The following is a 14,462-nucleotide window of genomic DNA, read 5'->3' on the forward strand; positions in this document are numbered from 1 at the left end:
AGTTGGAGCCACAGAGTCCAAGAAGGAGGCAGAAAGTTGAGCTGCTTGCCCTTCCTCTTTCCAGGGAAAAGTCTGGCTTTTTTAGAGTCCCGACCCTCTGGAACCGCTGCCATTGCAAGGCTCAGCTGAACGGAAGAGGTCTCAGCTCTGACTCTGGGGTGTGCTCCTGCAATGTCTGTAGCATTGATTCCCCGCCTATCCCCCCACAACCTTTTGCACCCAGGCTCCAGCAGGGAACTGGGTTTTCTGTCAGAGGCCTTCAGAGGGAGGCCACTTCAGCCAGCCATCCAGGAGGACGAGACAAATCAGGATGCAAACAGCTCTGCCTGCTCAACCTCCCCATCCCTGCTTTTTCCTTCCCAGATATTTTCCTCCTCCTTGGGAGTAGGGGATCTGTCCACAACATCTCCACTCCTGGAATCAGACAGTGCCCGGCCGGCGGCGCTTTGTGGTTTTACAATCCAGATCCAGTCTATCATCATATATATCTATGTCCTTAATGGAGGGAGGGAGCCATGATTCCTAGGAGCTGCCTCAGAGCAGGCTGAGTGGGGACTGTGCTGGTTTCAGCATTTCCTCCCGGAGTTGAAACAGCCAGCAGAGAACAGTCTCTTCCCTCTTCTGCTGATGTTGCTGTTGCAGTGCAATCAGTTCCTGGCTGGTGTCGTCCTTCACAGTCTGTAACACATCCACCACGTGCACATCCCCCCCCACCCATGTTTCCTGGCAGGTCTTTCTCTCCAGAGTGCTTGTTGGAACTCACACATCTCTTCCATTCTCAAGTTCCAATTCTGGTGTTTGTGTTTTCTCTTTCCATGCCAATTGCCAATTCTTTTTGCCCAGCTGTGTTCCAAGCTTCAAGCAAAAGCTGTGCCAGCAGGCTGCCACTCTGCTTCTTCTCTGTGGCGGCTGCCCAATCAGCCAGGGTACAGTTTTCTTCCACTGCTGGCCAAGCCACCAGTCCACTGAGAACTGCCAAAGATTTCATGTCTGAGCCCCGCATGCCCTGCTGGGGCAGCCAGGCCACTGTCTTGCCAAGGCACCCTCCTTTGCCAATTATTTTACGACAGAGGCCCACCTGCCCTCGCCAGCGCAGCCTCCCCATCCTCCTTCCCTTAGAGTTACAGCATATTGACTCTAGCAGAAATCCTGCCAACTAGGCCAACCGTTCCAGATTTGAAGAAATCCCAAAGAAATGATACACAAGATGTGACTTGCAGAAAATGCAGGCTAAGCTCCCATCAGCTGGGCCTTGAGCACGGACACACAAAGCAAAGCTTGCCAGAATCTGCGAGCACCTGCAGAACTAAAATTAGGCATCCTTCACCGTAAATGTTGGCTGCAAATCAAGTAGTCATTAATTAAGCTATCTTAAATACTTTGATGAGACAGGTCATCTTGCACCTGACATCTGGTGGTGGGAATGAACAACCCAGTCTTTGAAGGTGAGGGACGCTAAGAAGCATGAGAGAAGAAATTCTCTTGGGAGTGGCTGAACACTGTTATCTCAGAAGACTCAGGGCGACTAAACATCAGCATGTAACAAAGGTGGAGTCACACAGGCCATACAAAAGCCCTTTGAAAGTCCAAGTCTGTAATGTCTGCTGGATCACAGTTGTCTACATGCTTGTTCACTTTCTCAAAGAACTCCAAAAGGTTGGTGAGGCAGAACTTCCCTTGGCAGAAGCTGTGCTGATTTTCCCTCAGCAGACATTATCCCTCTGTGCACCAAACAGTTCTGTCTTTGATTACAGTTTTTACCAGGGGCCATTTCATAGGAAAAGAGCTCATTAGTGCAGCTCATTTACATAATTCATTTGCATATGCCACACACCCATAACATCACCAGAAGGTGTACTACATTATATCAGCTCAGCACCTACCTTAAAATGCTTTTGGAATTATAACTGTCATAATAAAACCTTACTCCCATCGTACTTTTTAAATTACTTTCTCCCATGTGACCACAGTGGCATGAGCATGATTTCCAGCTGTCTGCTTTATATGTTATGTTTTGGTTATTTTTCCATATTTTTGTGGGGGAAAATATTAGAAAGTTTGTAAAATCTGGGGCAAGGTGTCAAGGAAGAGAAAATGGATGCCTGAAGTGATCACTCTCTCCAATACTGACTGAAAAATCCACTAAAAAGCGAGTCAAATGAAAATATATGGGTAAATCAAACAAAGAATAAACATATCCCCATCAAAACTGGGACAATATAAAAGCGGGTGAGTGACTATTTCCCTAAAAGAAATCCCACAGAAAAAAATCTCTGAGGAAACTGACCCTTTTAAAACAATGGTGAAAACACTATTACAAAATATGGGTTTTGGGGAAAGTTTTTTATCAGCAATTACGGCAGTTTACAAAATACCACAAGTCCCATTAAAAATCAGTGGGCAGATTTCCTCCCCACTTTAGCTAGAGGCGCCAGGCAGGGATGCCCTCTGTCACTACTGCTCTTTGCAATATCAATAGAACCACTAGCAAATATGATAAGAGCATCTGAAAATAAATGAACATGAGTATAAACTTGTTCGCTGATAACGTACTGCTTCTTCTTACATGCCCCTCAGAATCCCTGAGAAATGTTCAAACTGTGCTACATCATTTTATTGAGGTCTCAGGCCCACAAATAAACCACACAAAATCACAAATTTTAAAACTCTATTTAGATAAATCACAATTAAACTGTATACTGATTCTACATACAACTTCCAAAATGTGAAAGAATACTTACCATACTTAGGAATCAATATCCCAATGGATCTATCTAAAACTATAACATTTAATCATGTAAAATATTTAATGATATAGAGAAAAATTTACAGCAGTGGAATTCCAAAACCTATTCTTGGATGGAGAGATACCATTTAATTAAATCCTTTATTTTGCCCAAATTTATATTCCTTTTTTGTACTATTCCCATTAAGATTCCTGCAAAAAAAAAAAATTACTGAATTTCTTCTGGATGTATAAACATCACAGAATACAGGCATCCACTGTATACTGTACTGGAGGTATAAATTTCCCACACATTATAGATTATTATAAGGCATTACATATCTCAAAAGTAATAATTTTAAGACTTTTTATAGGGTGGTTTGCCATTGCCTTCCCCAGTCATCTACACTTTCCCGCCAGCAAGCTGGGTACTCATTTTACTGACCTCAGAAGGGTGGAAGGCTGAGTCAACCTGGAGCTGGCTATCTGAACCCATCTTCCACCGGGATCGAACTTAGGTCATGAGCAGAGCTTAGGACTGCAGTACTGCAGCTTTACCACTCTGCGCCACAGGGCTATCACATATGTTCAAAAATGCTTTCCCCAAGTGCTGGAAAAACTGTTCTGAAATAGGCATGTATCTTCACTGCTGGAGAATGCCCCAAAATTTCCACTTTCTGGCACCAGATTTTAAAAGGAATTCAACAAATAACAGGAACACTCATACTTCTCACATCTGATCATATCTTATTAAATTTCAGAAACAGACTTAAATTATCCCCCCAGATAAACAAAAGGATTGCATTTTTATTACATGCAGCAAAATTATCAATAGCACAAAGATGGAAGTCAGAAAAACCACCAGATATAAACTTATGGCACTTATACGTAATGGGACTCTGAGTTATGGCACTTATACGTAATGGCTAAACTTACTCTCAGTTGTTTGGGGTTTTTTTTGTTGTTTAGTTCACTTTATTATATTTTTGTATTTATGTACTCTTGAAGGACTACTGCTATTGTTAAGGCAATAATTATAATGCTGGTTAAAATAAATAAAACATATTTGTTAAAAAAGAAAGTTTGTCAAATCTTAGAGTTCAGCAAAATTCTCACAGGGGGTTTGAACAATGGAGTCCAGAAACAAGGTTTTTTGGGGGGGGGGGGTAAGAAAGAAAGCACAATAAAACTTAGAGCAGGGGTGGCCAAACTTGCTTAAAATGAGAGCCAGAGAATAAACGTCAGATGTTTGAGAGCAGCAAGACATTAACGTCAGATGTAGGTAGGTGGGTAGGAAGGAAGGAAGGTAGGTAGAAGGGGAGAGAGAAGTGGAAAGAAAGCAACTTTAACTTTAAATGCATTCTCCAAAACACTGGCTGGTTTGGTGAAGTGATTTATAGAGAGAAATGCCTTTTCCAAGCTGGCCAATGGGGTAGTAGGGACCTTGAGAGGCACACAATAAATGTGAGCCACATGTGGCTCCCAAGCTGCAGTTTGGCCACCCCTGATTTAGAGACTCTACAACTCTGCTCCTGTGAGCTCCTGCCCAAAATTAGGCCTGGTTTTTCTAATTTGCCTGGGACGGACATTAGGCTGACTGGCCTATAATTTCCTGGTTCTTCCCCTCTAGATCCCATCTACCCACAAGCTGGGTATCCAATAGCTTATTGGCCTACCTTGCTGGAGGGAAAAGAAAGATAAGGAGTTAAAGCCTTTTGAGAGTCTCATTGAGAACTGAGTGCTCTCTAATCAAGTAGCAAAAATTAAGGTATATGTGCTAAGGTGGAATAGGCTGCCTTAGTTTGCAGTTTTCTCTCAGGTACTAGGTATATTTGCAATTTTGCTTGCACCAAACTAAGATATTTTTAACTTTTAAATTCCATAATTTTGGAAAATAGTGAAATTTTATAAACTAAGTAAATTTCTGGATTTTTTTCCTGGAATTCCTCCCACCCCCTTGTGGTTTCAAAATTACTGGAAATGTTTCATCTCTAGTTATGGTAAGCTAACTCTAATTATGGTAAAGCCAGTCATCTGCAGCAAACAAGCATGTGTGCACTTAGAAACAATTTATGTGACTGGAAAATTAAACAGAAAGCTAATGAAAGGAAAGAGTGGAGAAAGAAAAAACAAAGGAAATGATGATTAAAAATATTTCTCGTCTGCCTTTCCACCCAAATAGGGATTCCCAAGGCAGTAAACATCAAATATGAAACGGCTTCAACATTAAAACATTTAAAATAAATTACATATATGATAATAAAAACATAAACAAAGCTGTTACATGAGACAAACAAATCTCCAGTGTGCTGGCTAGGGCCCAAAAGAAACTACTCAGGCATACCTAGGATTTGGGGCCCACCCAATGGGATTTTTTAAAACTTTATTTCAGAATTAGACCACGTTCTATCATATGCTGCTTTTCAGAATCCCTTCAGCTTCAAAATGATTCTTATTCCCACGTGCAACTACCTGTCTGTTCTCTGAGATTATCTTCAGAGCCCTTCTCTGAATTCTTGTATCTTCTGATGTTGAGGACGGGCAGACAGCTGAAACTGGAGAGTCATTTTGGTCATGGCTAGAGATTGAAAGTTTCCAGAAATTTTGAAGCCATGCCCACCCCCCACCCACCCCCAATTCCTTTTCAGTTTTGGCTTGGGGAAAAAGGACATTTTGGGAAAAACTGAAATATGTCCAATAATTACTGTCCTACATTGTATGCCGTTAAAGGTTGGTTTGTTTGTTTGATTGATTACTTTCCTACCAAATCTAGACTTATACTATTTTACCAGTTTTACCAACATAAAATGCATCATTTATAACTTAGTTTCTGTATAAAATTGTATTGTTGGGGCATATTTATGCAATTTAAACATTTTCTGCAAGCATACCTAATGCTTTATTCTCTGCTACAGAAGCACACAAATGTTAGTTTTTACTTGCTAAGATATTTTTTAAAAACCAGCTGAAAACATAAGTTCTGTAATAAACAAAAAGGAACAGAAGCTGTCTTGTGTGGCCACAATACGACCAGCAGTTGATCTGTTATAACACTAAAAACATAAAAGTATTCAATAGTATATTCTTGTTATACAACTTTGCATTTCCAATACTGAGCCCCTAACTATGGTGGTGTCTTGATTTCTCAGATTCTTGCATGGCACTAATTAAATATCAGGTGAAAGGTAAAAATTCACTACTTTGAATCTGTATGGATCTTATGTTTATTGTTATATTTTTAATCCTGTTAGCCATTTTGAGCCCAGTATGAATTGGAAAAATAGGATAGCAGTAAAAGATTGCTGTGTGTTGGGGGGGGGGGGGGATGTTAAAAAAGGAAAGTTGCCCTAAGCCAATTGGAGCATGTATCATATCATAGCCATGAAATCTAAATATTTAGAAAACATTTCAAAGATGCAAGTGTTTTTGTTATTTAAAAATGTTTTTATACCTGTACCCCTGCTGCCCTCCCTCTAAGCTGAGTTAGTGTGAGCTAGCTCACAGGTTTTTAGCCTCTGGCTCACACTTTTTTTTTCTTAGCTCAGGAAAAATGGCCCCAGAGCAGACTAATTTATGCCATAGCTCATGAAGTAGAATTTTTTCTCATAAGACTCCACAGCTTAGAGGGAGTCTTGGTTATATGACATGTGGTCCCAGGCTGCCTCGTTGACAGAGAGGAGCAGGAAAAATGGTGAGGAAGAAGTGGCTGCCAATCAAGGAGCAGTGAGGGGCAAGGGAAAGCAAACAGGTGCATCATCTGCAGAAGCAGCAAGGTCAGCTGGTGTTCAAAATAAGTTCCAAGGGCTCAAAATAAGTTGAGCAAACCATAATTTCCTTCAATGTCGGATTTAAAAAGACATGTCTGGGCCTTTTTTTCCCTTCGAAGCTCATTGATTCATAAATCTTGGCCAGCAGAAAATACTCAGTCCTTCTGTTTTGGATCCAAGGGCTCAAAGGACTGAGGCGTATTTTGCAATTGTGAAGGTGTCTTTAGGATCCTTATGACTAAGCAAAAGAGCCAGGCTTAATAGAATGATGCCTGATATTTCTGAAAAGCCTGCATTTGAACAGGGTATGAAAGGAAGCATCGATCCCATTAAAGGCCCCAAGGGCAAATTTTGTCAGAATAGTGCCTATTCAGACTTAGAATTCCTTACTGAGTTTCTGCTCAATATTTTTTGGAAGTCTGATGGATCACAGCGTTTCATTCTGGTTTGGGTTCCAGCTGTGGTCTGCCAGCTTGGATGCCAGAGAAACTACAGTATATCAAAATTAGGAAGGAATTGGAGCCTGCAGAAAGAAGGGAACACCCAAGCATGAAGCCTGTTTGTGGCAGCCAGACAGTGGTGTGGTTATTATGGGTCAAAGCCCATGGAAAATCTCTCCTCTCCTGTTGCATCCTGAAATGCCCCCCAAAATGTGGTCTTGGAGGACAGGGGATCCCCAGGAAGAGCATGGTGTCTGGAGTCTGACTGCAAGGGGCGGCTGTTCACAAAATCCCCTTCTTTCAGTGGGAATTCCACGGTCCCACTTGGATGCCACGGTCACCTCGAGGTTAGACTACTGTAATGCCCTCTACATGGGGCTGCCCCTGTCCCGAACTCGGAAATTGCAGCTGGTGCAGAATGCCGCGGCCCGGCTGTTATTGGGTCTCCCAAAGTGGGAACACATTCAGCCGGGTCTTCGGACCCTGCACTGGCTTCCAGTAATATACCGAGTCCGGTACAAGGTGCTGGTTATCACCTTTAAAGCCCTATATGGCTTGGGACCTGTCTACCTGAAGGACCGTCTTTTCCCGCACGTTCCCCAGAGAGTGCTGAGGTCGGGAACACAAAATCTCCTTACTATCCCTGGGCCGAAGGAAGCCCGTTTGAAATCCACCAGAGAAAGGGCTTTCTCTGTTATGGCCCCTACATGGTGGAATCAGCTGCCGGAAGAGGTGAGGGCCCTGCGGGACCTTGTACAGTTCCGCAGGGCCTGTAAGACGACCCTCTTCCGGCTAGCCTATACCTAGCTTGAGAATTTTAATGTAACTTGCCCGATTTCTTTCTTTTATATACAGTTGATATATTTATTAATATTTATTAATATTTATTGATAACCATGGTTTTATCTGTTTTTATCTGTTTTAAATGCTGATCCCTTTATATGTTTAAATACTGTAATTTTGTTGGATCTATCACTGGAAGCCGCCCTGAGCCACTTGTGGGAAGGACGGGATATAAATCCCAAATAAATAAATAAATAAATAAATAAAATAAATAAAAAATTCCCACAGGATTCAACCCTATGTCTGAAGTGATCAGTAGTAATGTATTAACAGAAACAGCAAAGAAACAGCGAGCAGTTAAGTTCTGAGTATAAGAAAAACTGTTTCAATTTTCACTGACCATTTTATAATAGCTTTGGCTAATGTAAGAAATTAAATTATTATACTTATTAAAATAATTGAAATTTATAGTTGAAATAATAAGAACATAAGAGAAGCCATGTTAGATCAGGCCAACGGCCCATCCAGTCCAACACGCTGTGTCACACAGTGGCAAATTTTTTTTATATATACACTCACACTGTGGCTAATAGCCACTGATGGATCTGTGCTCCATATTTTTATCTAAACCCCTCTTGAAGGTGGCTATACTTGTGGCCGCCACCACCTCCTGTGGCAGTGAATTCCACATGTTAATCACCCTTTGGGTGAAGAAGTACTTCCTTTTATCCGTTTTAACCTGTCTGCTCAGCAATTTCATTGAATGCCCACAAGTTCTTGTATTGTGGGAAAGGGAGAAAAGTACTTTTTTCTCTACTTTCTCCATCCCATGCATTATCTTGTAAACCTCTATCATGTCACCCCACAGTCGACGTTTCTCCAAGCTAAAGAGCCCCAAGCGTTTCAACCTTTCTTCATAGGGAAAGTGCTCCAGCCCTTTAATCATTCTAGTTGCCCTTCTCTGGACTTTCTCCAATGATTCACACATATAAACACAATAAGGAGTTTAAGGGGGTGGGGAATCTGGTTCTAAAAAAATAAGAATAGAATAATGTCTGTTAATTAATATTGCTTAAAATGTAATTAATATTTTATAGTCATTTTGAAAAGGAGGTTTATATTATTAAGCTAAGTCATATTTAATTATTTGTACTTTAACTGAGCTGTCCTCTTAATTATTGGTTTATGAAGCTTTCTGCAGAGAGCTGTTTTGCCAGTTGCAGATTTGCAGAGCCCTTTGTGAGAAGACCTGAAACTTGCTTGTCATTTCCCATAGTATGGTCAGTCCAGGAGATGGCAGTACAGGGTAAAATTTTGGCTGTTCGAAATGGTTGTCGTTGTCTTCTGTGCCTAGATTCTTGGAGATGATTCCACTTACTTGGGACAATAATGGGACCAAGTTCTCACAGTGGGCATTTCCTCCCCCCTCCAATGGAGGCTGTAATTTTATTTTTAATTGGCACATTATATTGATAAAATGTTATATGATAAAGGTGGGTACCAGGTTCTCTGAATTCCCAGCTTTCATTTAAGAGGTTTATCTCTTGACTCCTTCTCATGTGGAGATATAAGGGGAAAGGCATATCTCCTCAATGGAAAGGGATAAACCTGGGTATTCAGAGAACGTGATCCACATGGGCCCCTAGAATTTTATCTCTCCCTCTCACCCCCAGTGGCCCTCTAGTGAACCAGTGGTCTCTCCCTCTCACCCCCAGTAAGAGAAAGGTTCTTTCCGTGAGAATTGCTGCAGGCTCCTGCCTTCTGAAACTTTCTCTGTGTGTAACCCCTGCTATGTGCATTCTCTTCTCTCTCTTCCCCATCCCTTTCCTTCTCTTTGGCAGAGACTTTGGGGCATGGCAGCCTGGTGCTTCCTTGTCTGTGTGGAGTGTGGCCTTTTCACTGGCAGACCCAGTTCAAAGAGTTTGCCCACTGAACTCTGGAAGCTTTTTGGGCTGGGAAGCAAGTAAAGCGAGGCCCCTTTGCCCTTGGAGGTGAGGGTTGTTCTGCTGCCTCTGCAGCTGCTTTCTGGGGTCTTTGGTGCTGGAGTTCTATCACTTGGAAGATGCTCACAGAAATGACTTAGTAAAAAGAGGGACTTGGTACCAGGGAAATATTTCTCCTTCCTGTGATTCTCATTTTCTCAGCTTCTAGAAGATGACTGAACTTTCCTTTGAATGGCTTTGCTTTTTTAAAAAAGTCAGTAAAATAGGCTCATTCCTTTTGATTTGGCTTGATCTTGTGTTTGGTGTGGGGAGGTGGGAATCAGAGCATAATGTATCCCTATTATTTTGACCTCACAAATCTCCATGGGTTGTTTTCTTCCTTTCACATTGCCTGTTACAAATGGAAATGGAAAAAATAAGATGACTCCAGCTGTTTTGAGGTAGCTGAAGAAGTCTGCATCTAAAACTTTGTTGGTCTAAAAGGTGCTGCTGGACTCAAACTTTGGTTTGAAGCAGTCTTGCAAGTGATTGCACAGGGAATGTTTGTGCATCTTCAGAGTACCGTGCTTGTGCTCCTCCTGCAGTTTATTGGCTTGGCTGTACTCTTTGGCCAAGCAAGCTGATCATTCATTGATGCTTGCTGAGTTCATTAGGCAGGAAAGAGCCTCACACTGAGAAGAAGTGTTCCTCTTTTGCTCTGTCTGGCTCTCTGGGGGCTCAGGCAAAGAAGAGTCTCCCTCTGCACCTGCTGCTTGAGATCCTTAACTGGGAAGGCCAGGGATGTTAACCATCCAGAACATCTGTGGTTCCTTCTACTGACACATGGCAGAATCCAGCAGCAACTGCATAGTTGTGTTTCCTTAGCCTTGTTAGGACAGCAGAGGAAAGATGAACAATGCAAATTGCTTTGGGTTTCTAGTGAGGAAAAAGAGGGAACCAATCAAGTAATGTTCAGTAGTTTTAATGTTTTTATAATTAGCTACCTTGAGAACCATATTTGTTTATTTTATTTATTTATCAGATTTATATCCCGCCCTCCCCTGATAGGCTCAGGGTGGCTAACAACAGTTTAAAAACATTAGCAATTTACAAACATATTAAAATTAAGTACATAAAAACATTTCCATACATATTAAAAATCCAAGATGGCAAGCTTCTGATTCCGTTATATTAGTTCAGTGAGATTGTTGGTGCTGAAGGTAATAGGCACCTCCCCCTAACCATTAAAGGCGAGCTTGAATAATTCGGTCTTATTTGGGTGGAAAGTTAGCATAAAAGTTTTACATAAACATAAGTGCTCTTTAATACTGCAGTTGGCTGCACTCACGGAGCTGTCTTGAGAATCTCCCCGTAGGTGGGGCCTGTGGGTGGGGAAGCAGAATTAAACTGGGGGTGGGGGACAGAGTCCCAAAAGTTTGAGAGAAACTGGACTGGAGGTAAAGAATCTTTTTAAAGTATAAAATTTCAGTAGTAGAACAGAGAATAATAAGTTACTTTGTTTATTAAGAGGTAAGTGTTCTTGTTCTCCTCCATCCTACTGTTCTACAGTTTTAGCATCTGCCAACACCAGGCACATCATATTTCTTTATAAATTACTTAGAATCAAAGAAGAACCGTCAGCTGTTGTCTGCCCTGTGATTGATGTGATTGACTGGAACACATTTGAGTACTTGGGAAATGCTGGGGAGCCACAGATCGGTGGCTTTGACTGGAGATTGGTCTTCACGTGGCATGTCATCCCAGACAGAGAGCAGAAACGGAGAAGGTCCAAGACAGATGTCATCAGGTTGGGCTCACTTTGGTCTTGCTTTGAAATATTTTTCAATCTGATAAACTTGCTGGAAGAGTTAATAAGTGAAAGTTGTCACTCAACACTGACCCTGGATTTTACATCTAACACACACAAACACCCATGTTGCTATATTAATGTTGTGTCTAACACACACACATATTTATATGTTGCTATGATAGTAATACAAATTGTGCTTTTAAAAATGTTCTTGCATGTACTTCTAAGCACTGGAAAAAGTGGTGGTTGTGGAGGTGAGTGGAGAGTTAAAAGAGAAGAACCAGCATTCTGTTCACAAGGGTGCACCCAATGGCATTTTGGTTACAAATGAGATGCTGCATATCTGGAATGTTTTGTTAAAATAGTTACTGTCACTGAATTTAAAAACTTTCTCTCCAGATTGTCACTATAATAGGGCTGAACAAATTCATTCATAGGTAGCAACTCAGCATCTTTCCTGTAAATGCAATATTATTTTTAACAGAATTTAAACTTTCTCCTCTCTCTCACTGCAACTGCACTTTTTAGCAATGTGCTATTCCTAAGTGGTTACAGAAGAAAGTACTTCTATAACAATAGTTAACAATATTAATTTGTTTAAATCTCAAGTTGTGGAACAAAGTTTGAGTCCAGTGGCACCTTTAAGACCAACAAGGTTAAATGCTTTCATGTGGCTGCACACTTTGTCAAAATTGAATTTCGGTGGTCTCCAAGGTGCCACTGGACTCAAACTTGGTTCTCTTGCGTCAGATCAACATGGCTGTCTACCTGAATCTATCTTTGTGGAAAGAGGCTTCAGTGATGTTATTCTGGTACAAAGGAAGATCCTATGAGGAATTTAAGATCCTGCTATGAAATCTAAATGCCTTTTTTGAAGAACTGATGCACTTAAAATTAGAGCACCCTCACAGAAGGCAGCCATTCTGGGAAGAAAATTCTACTGATAATCTGCAGTAGTTAATCTAGCATTTTTACAGAAGTAGTAACCGTTTTCCAGTTTACATACTATTTTCCCCTGTATTGGAAAAAGATGGAAGGATATTTGCTCTTTCCTGTGCATTTTTACAACCTAAGCTGCTGTGACTTTTCAAATGAGAAAAGAGACAACAACTAAGGGGGGACATGATAGAGGTTTATAAAATTATTAATGGGGTGGAGAAAGTTGATACAGTTTTCTGCCTTTCCTATAATACTTGAACTCAAGCTCATCAAATGAGGCTGATGGGCAGGAGATTTTCAGGACAGACAAAAGGAAATACTACTTTATGCAGAGAATGATGGAAATGTGGAATTTGCTGCCAGAGGATGTAGTGATGGCCACAGGAATAGACAGCTTTGAAAGGGGATTAGGGTAGTGTCAGACTCTGGAAAGCTTTACTGTTATGATATAAGGCTAAGGGTATAATATGATGCTGTGCTTAAACTGCTAAGAGCTGCTTGACCTAACCTACTCCATTTTCTTGTGTTTTAACAATTTATTGATAGCATATGGTTACAAATCTTAATTATAAATTTTCAGTGCTAACCCATATGGCATTTCAATCCCCCCCTCCCTCCAATGTTGACTTCCCTGAAGTTATAGATTCAAGTTCAATACTTAAGGTACTACTAACTGATCAAAGTTCAATATATATATATATTTTTTCTAATTAATGCTAAAAAATTGTCCAATGTCTTTTTACATTCCACTCTTTCTCCATATATCCTTTAAATTTCTTCCACTCCTTTTTGAATATCTCTAAATCATAGTCTCTCAGCGTTCTGGTTAGTTTGTCCATTTCACTCCACGATAAAACTTTCATAGTCCAGTCCCATTTCTCTGGTATTTTTTCTGGTTTCCATAGCTGCGCATACAATGTCCTAGCAGCTGATAGCAAGTACCAAATTAGAGTCCTGTCTTCCTTTGGAAATTTTTCTAATTGTAATCCAAGCAAGAACGTCTCTGCAGTTTTCTTGAAGTCGTAACCCAAAATTTTGGAGATTTCTTGTTGTATCATCTTCCAGTACTCTTTTGCTTTTTCACAAGTCCACCACATATGAAAGAAAGAACCTTCATGTTTTTTACATTTCCAACATCTATCCGACATCTTTTTACTCATCTTAGCCAGTTTTTTCGGAGTCATATACCACCTATACATCATCTTAAAACAGTTCTCTTTTATACTTTGACAAGTTGAGATCTTCATTGAGTTCTTCCAAAGGTGCTCCCACGCATCCATTTGTATTTCTCTATTCACATTGATTGCCCATTTGACCATTTGAGACTTTACTACTTCTTCTTCTGTAGACCATTTCAATAATAATTTGTATACTTTTGATATCAATTTTTCATTATCTCCAAGCAGGACCTTTTCCAGTTCTGTTTGTTCTCGTCTGATTCCCTCCGATTTAATATCATTTTCCATCAAGCTTTTGATTTGTCGCATTTGAAACCAATCGTACTTATTATTTAGCTCTTCTGAGGATTTTAATTCGATTTTGTCTCCTTGGATCTTGAGCAGTTGATTATATGGCATCTCTCTTTCTTCATCGGATTCAGCTGTTATTTTTATTACTTCTGCTGGCACTATCCATAGCGGTTTTTTCTCGTCCCCATATTTCTTGTATTTTATCCAAGTATTTAGTAAACTATTTCTGATATAATGGTGAGAGAAAAAAGTGTCCATTTTATTCTTCCCATAACACATGTACGTGTGCCAGCCGAATTTATTCCCATGGGCTTCTAACCATAAAGGTTTTTTATCTAACAGCATTATCCAATCTTTGATCCATGTCAAACAAACCGCATCATGATACAATCTTAAATCCGGAAGTTGAAAACCACGTCTCTCTTTAGCATCTATTAAAATCTTCATCTTAATCCTTGGTTTCTTTCCGGCCCAAATAAAGTCAGAAATCTTCCTTTGCCATTTGTTAAATTGTTTGGCATCTTTTACAATCGGGATAGTTTGAAACAAATACATTATTCTTGGCAAAATATTCATCTTAATTGCAGCTATCCTGCCCAGTAAGGAC

The 14,462-nt window shown here is 40.4% G+C and overlaps 1 protein-coding gene across 1 annotated transcript in view; it reads left to right on the forward strand.

The window, feature by feature from the left end:
- GALNT12 (polypeptide N-acetylgalactosaminyltransferase 12) overlaps window positions 1–14,462 on the forward strand; it is a 119,174-nt gene that overhangs the window by 26,333 nt on the left and 78,379 nt on the right. The window contains exon 4 of the mRNA XM_060254501.1: window positions 11,259–11,444. Within this exon, the coding sequence (XP_060110484.1) occupies window positions 11,259–11,444 (186 nt within the window). The remainder of the gene's footprint in view (window positions 1–11,258; window positions 11,445–14,462) is intronic.

The sequence above is a fragment of the Heteronotia binoei genome, chromosome 14, assembly GCF_032191835.1.
Source record: "Heteronotia binoei isolate CCM8104 ecotype False Entrance Well chromosome 14, APGP_CSIRO_Hbin_v1, whole genome shotgun sequence".
Taxonomy (NCBI): domain Eukaryota; kingdom Metazoa; phylum Chordata; class Lepidosauria; order Squamata; family Gekkonidae; genus Heteronotia; species Heteronotia binoei.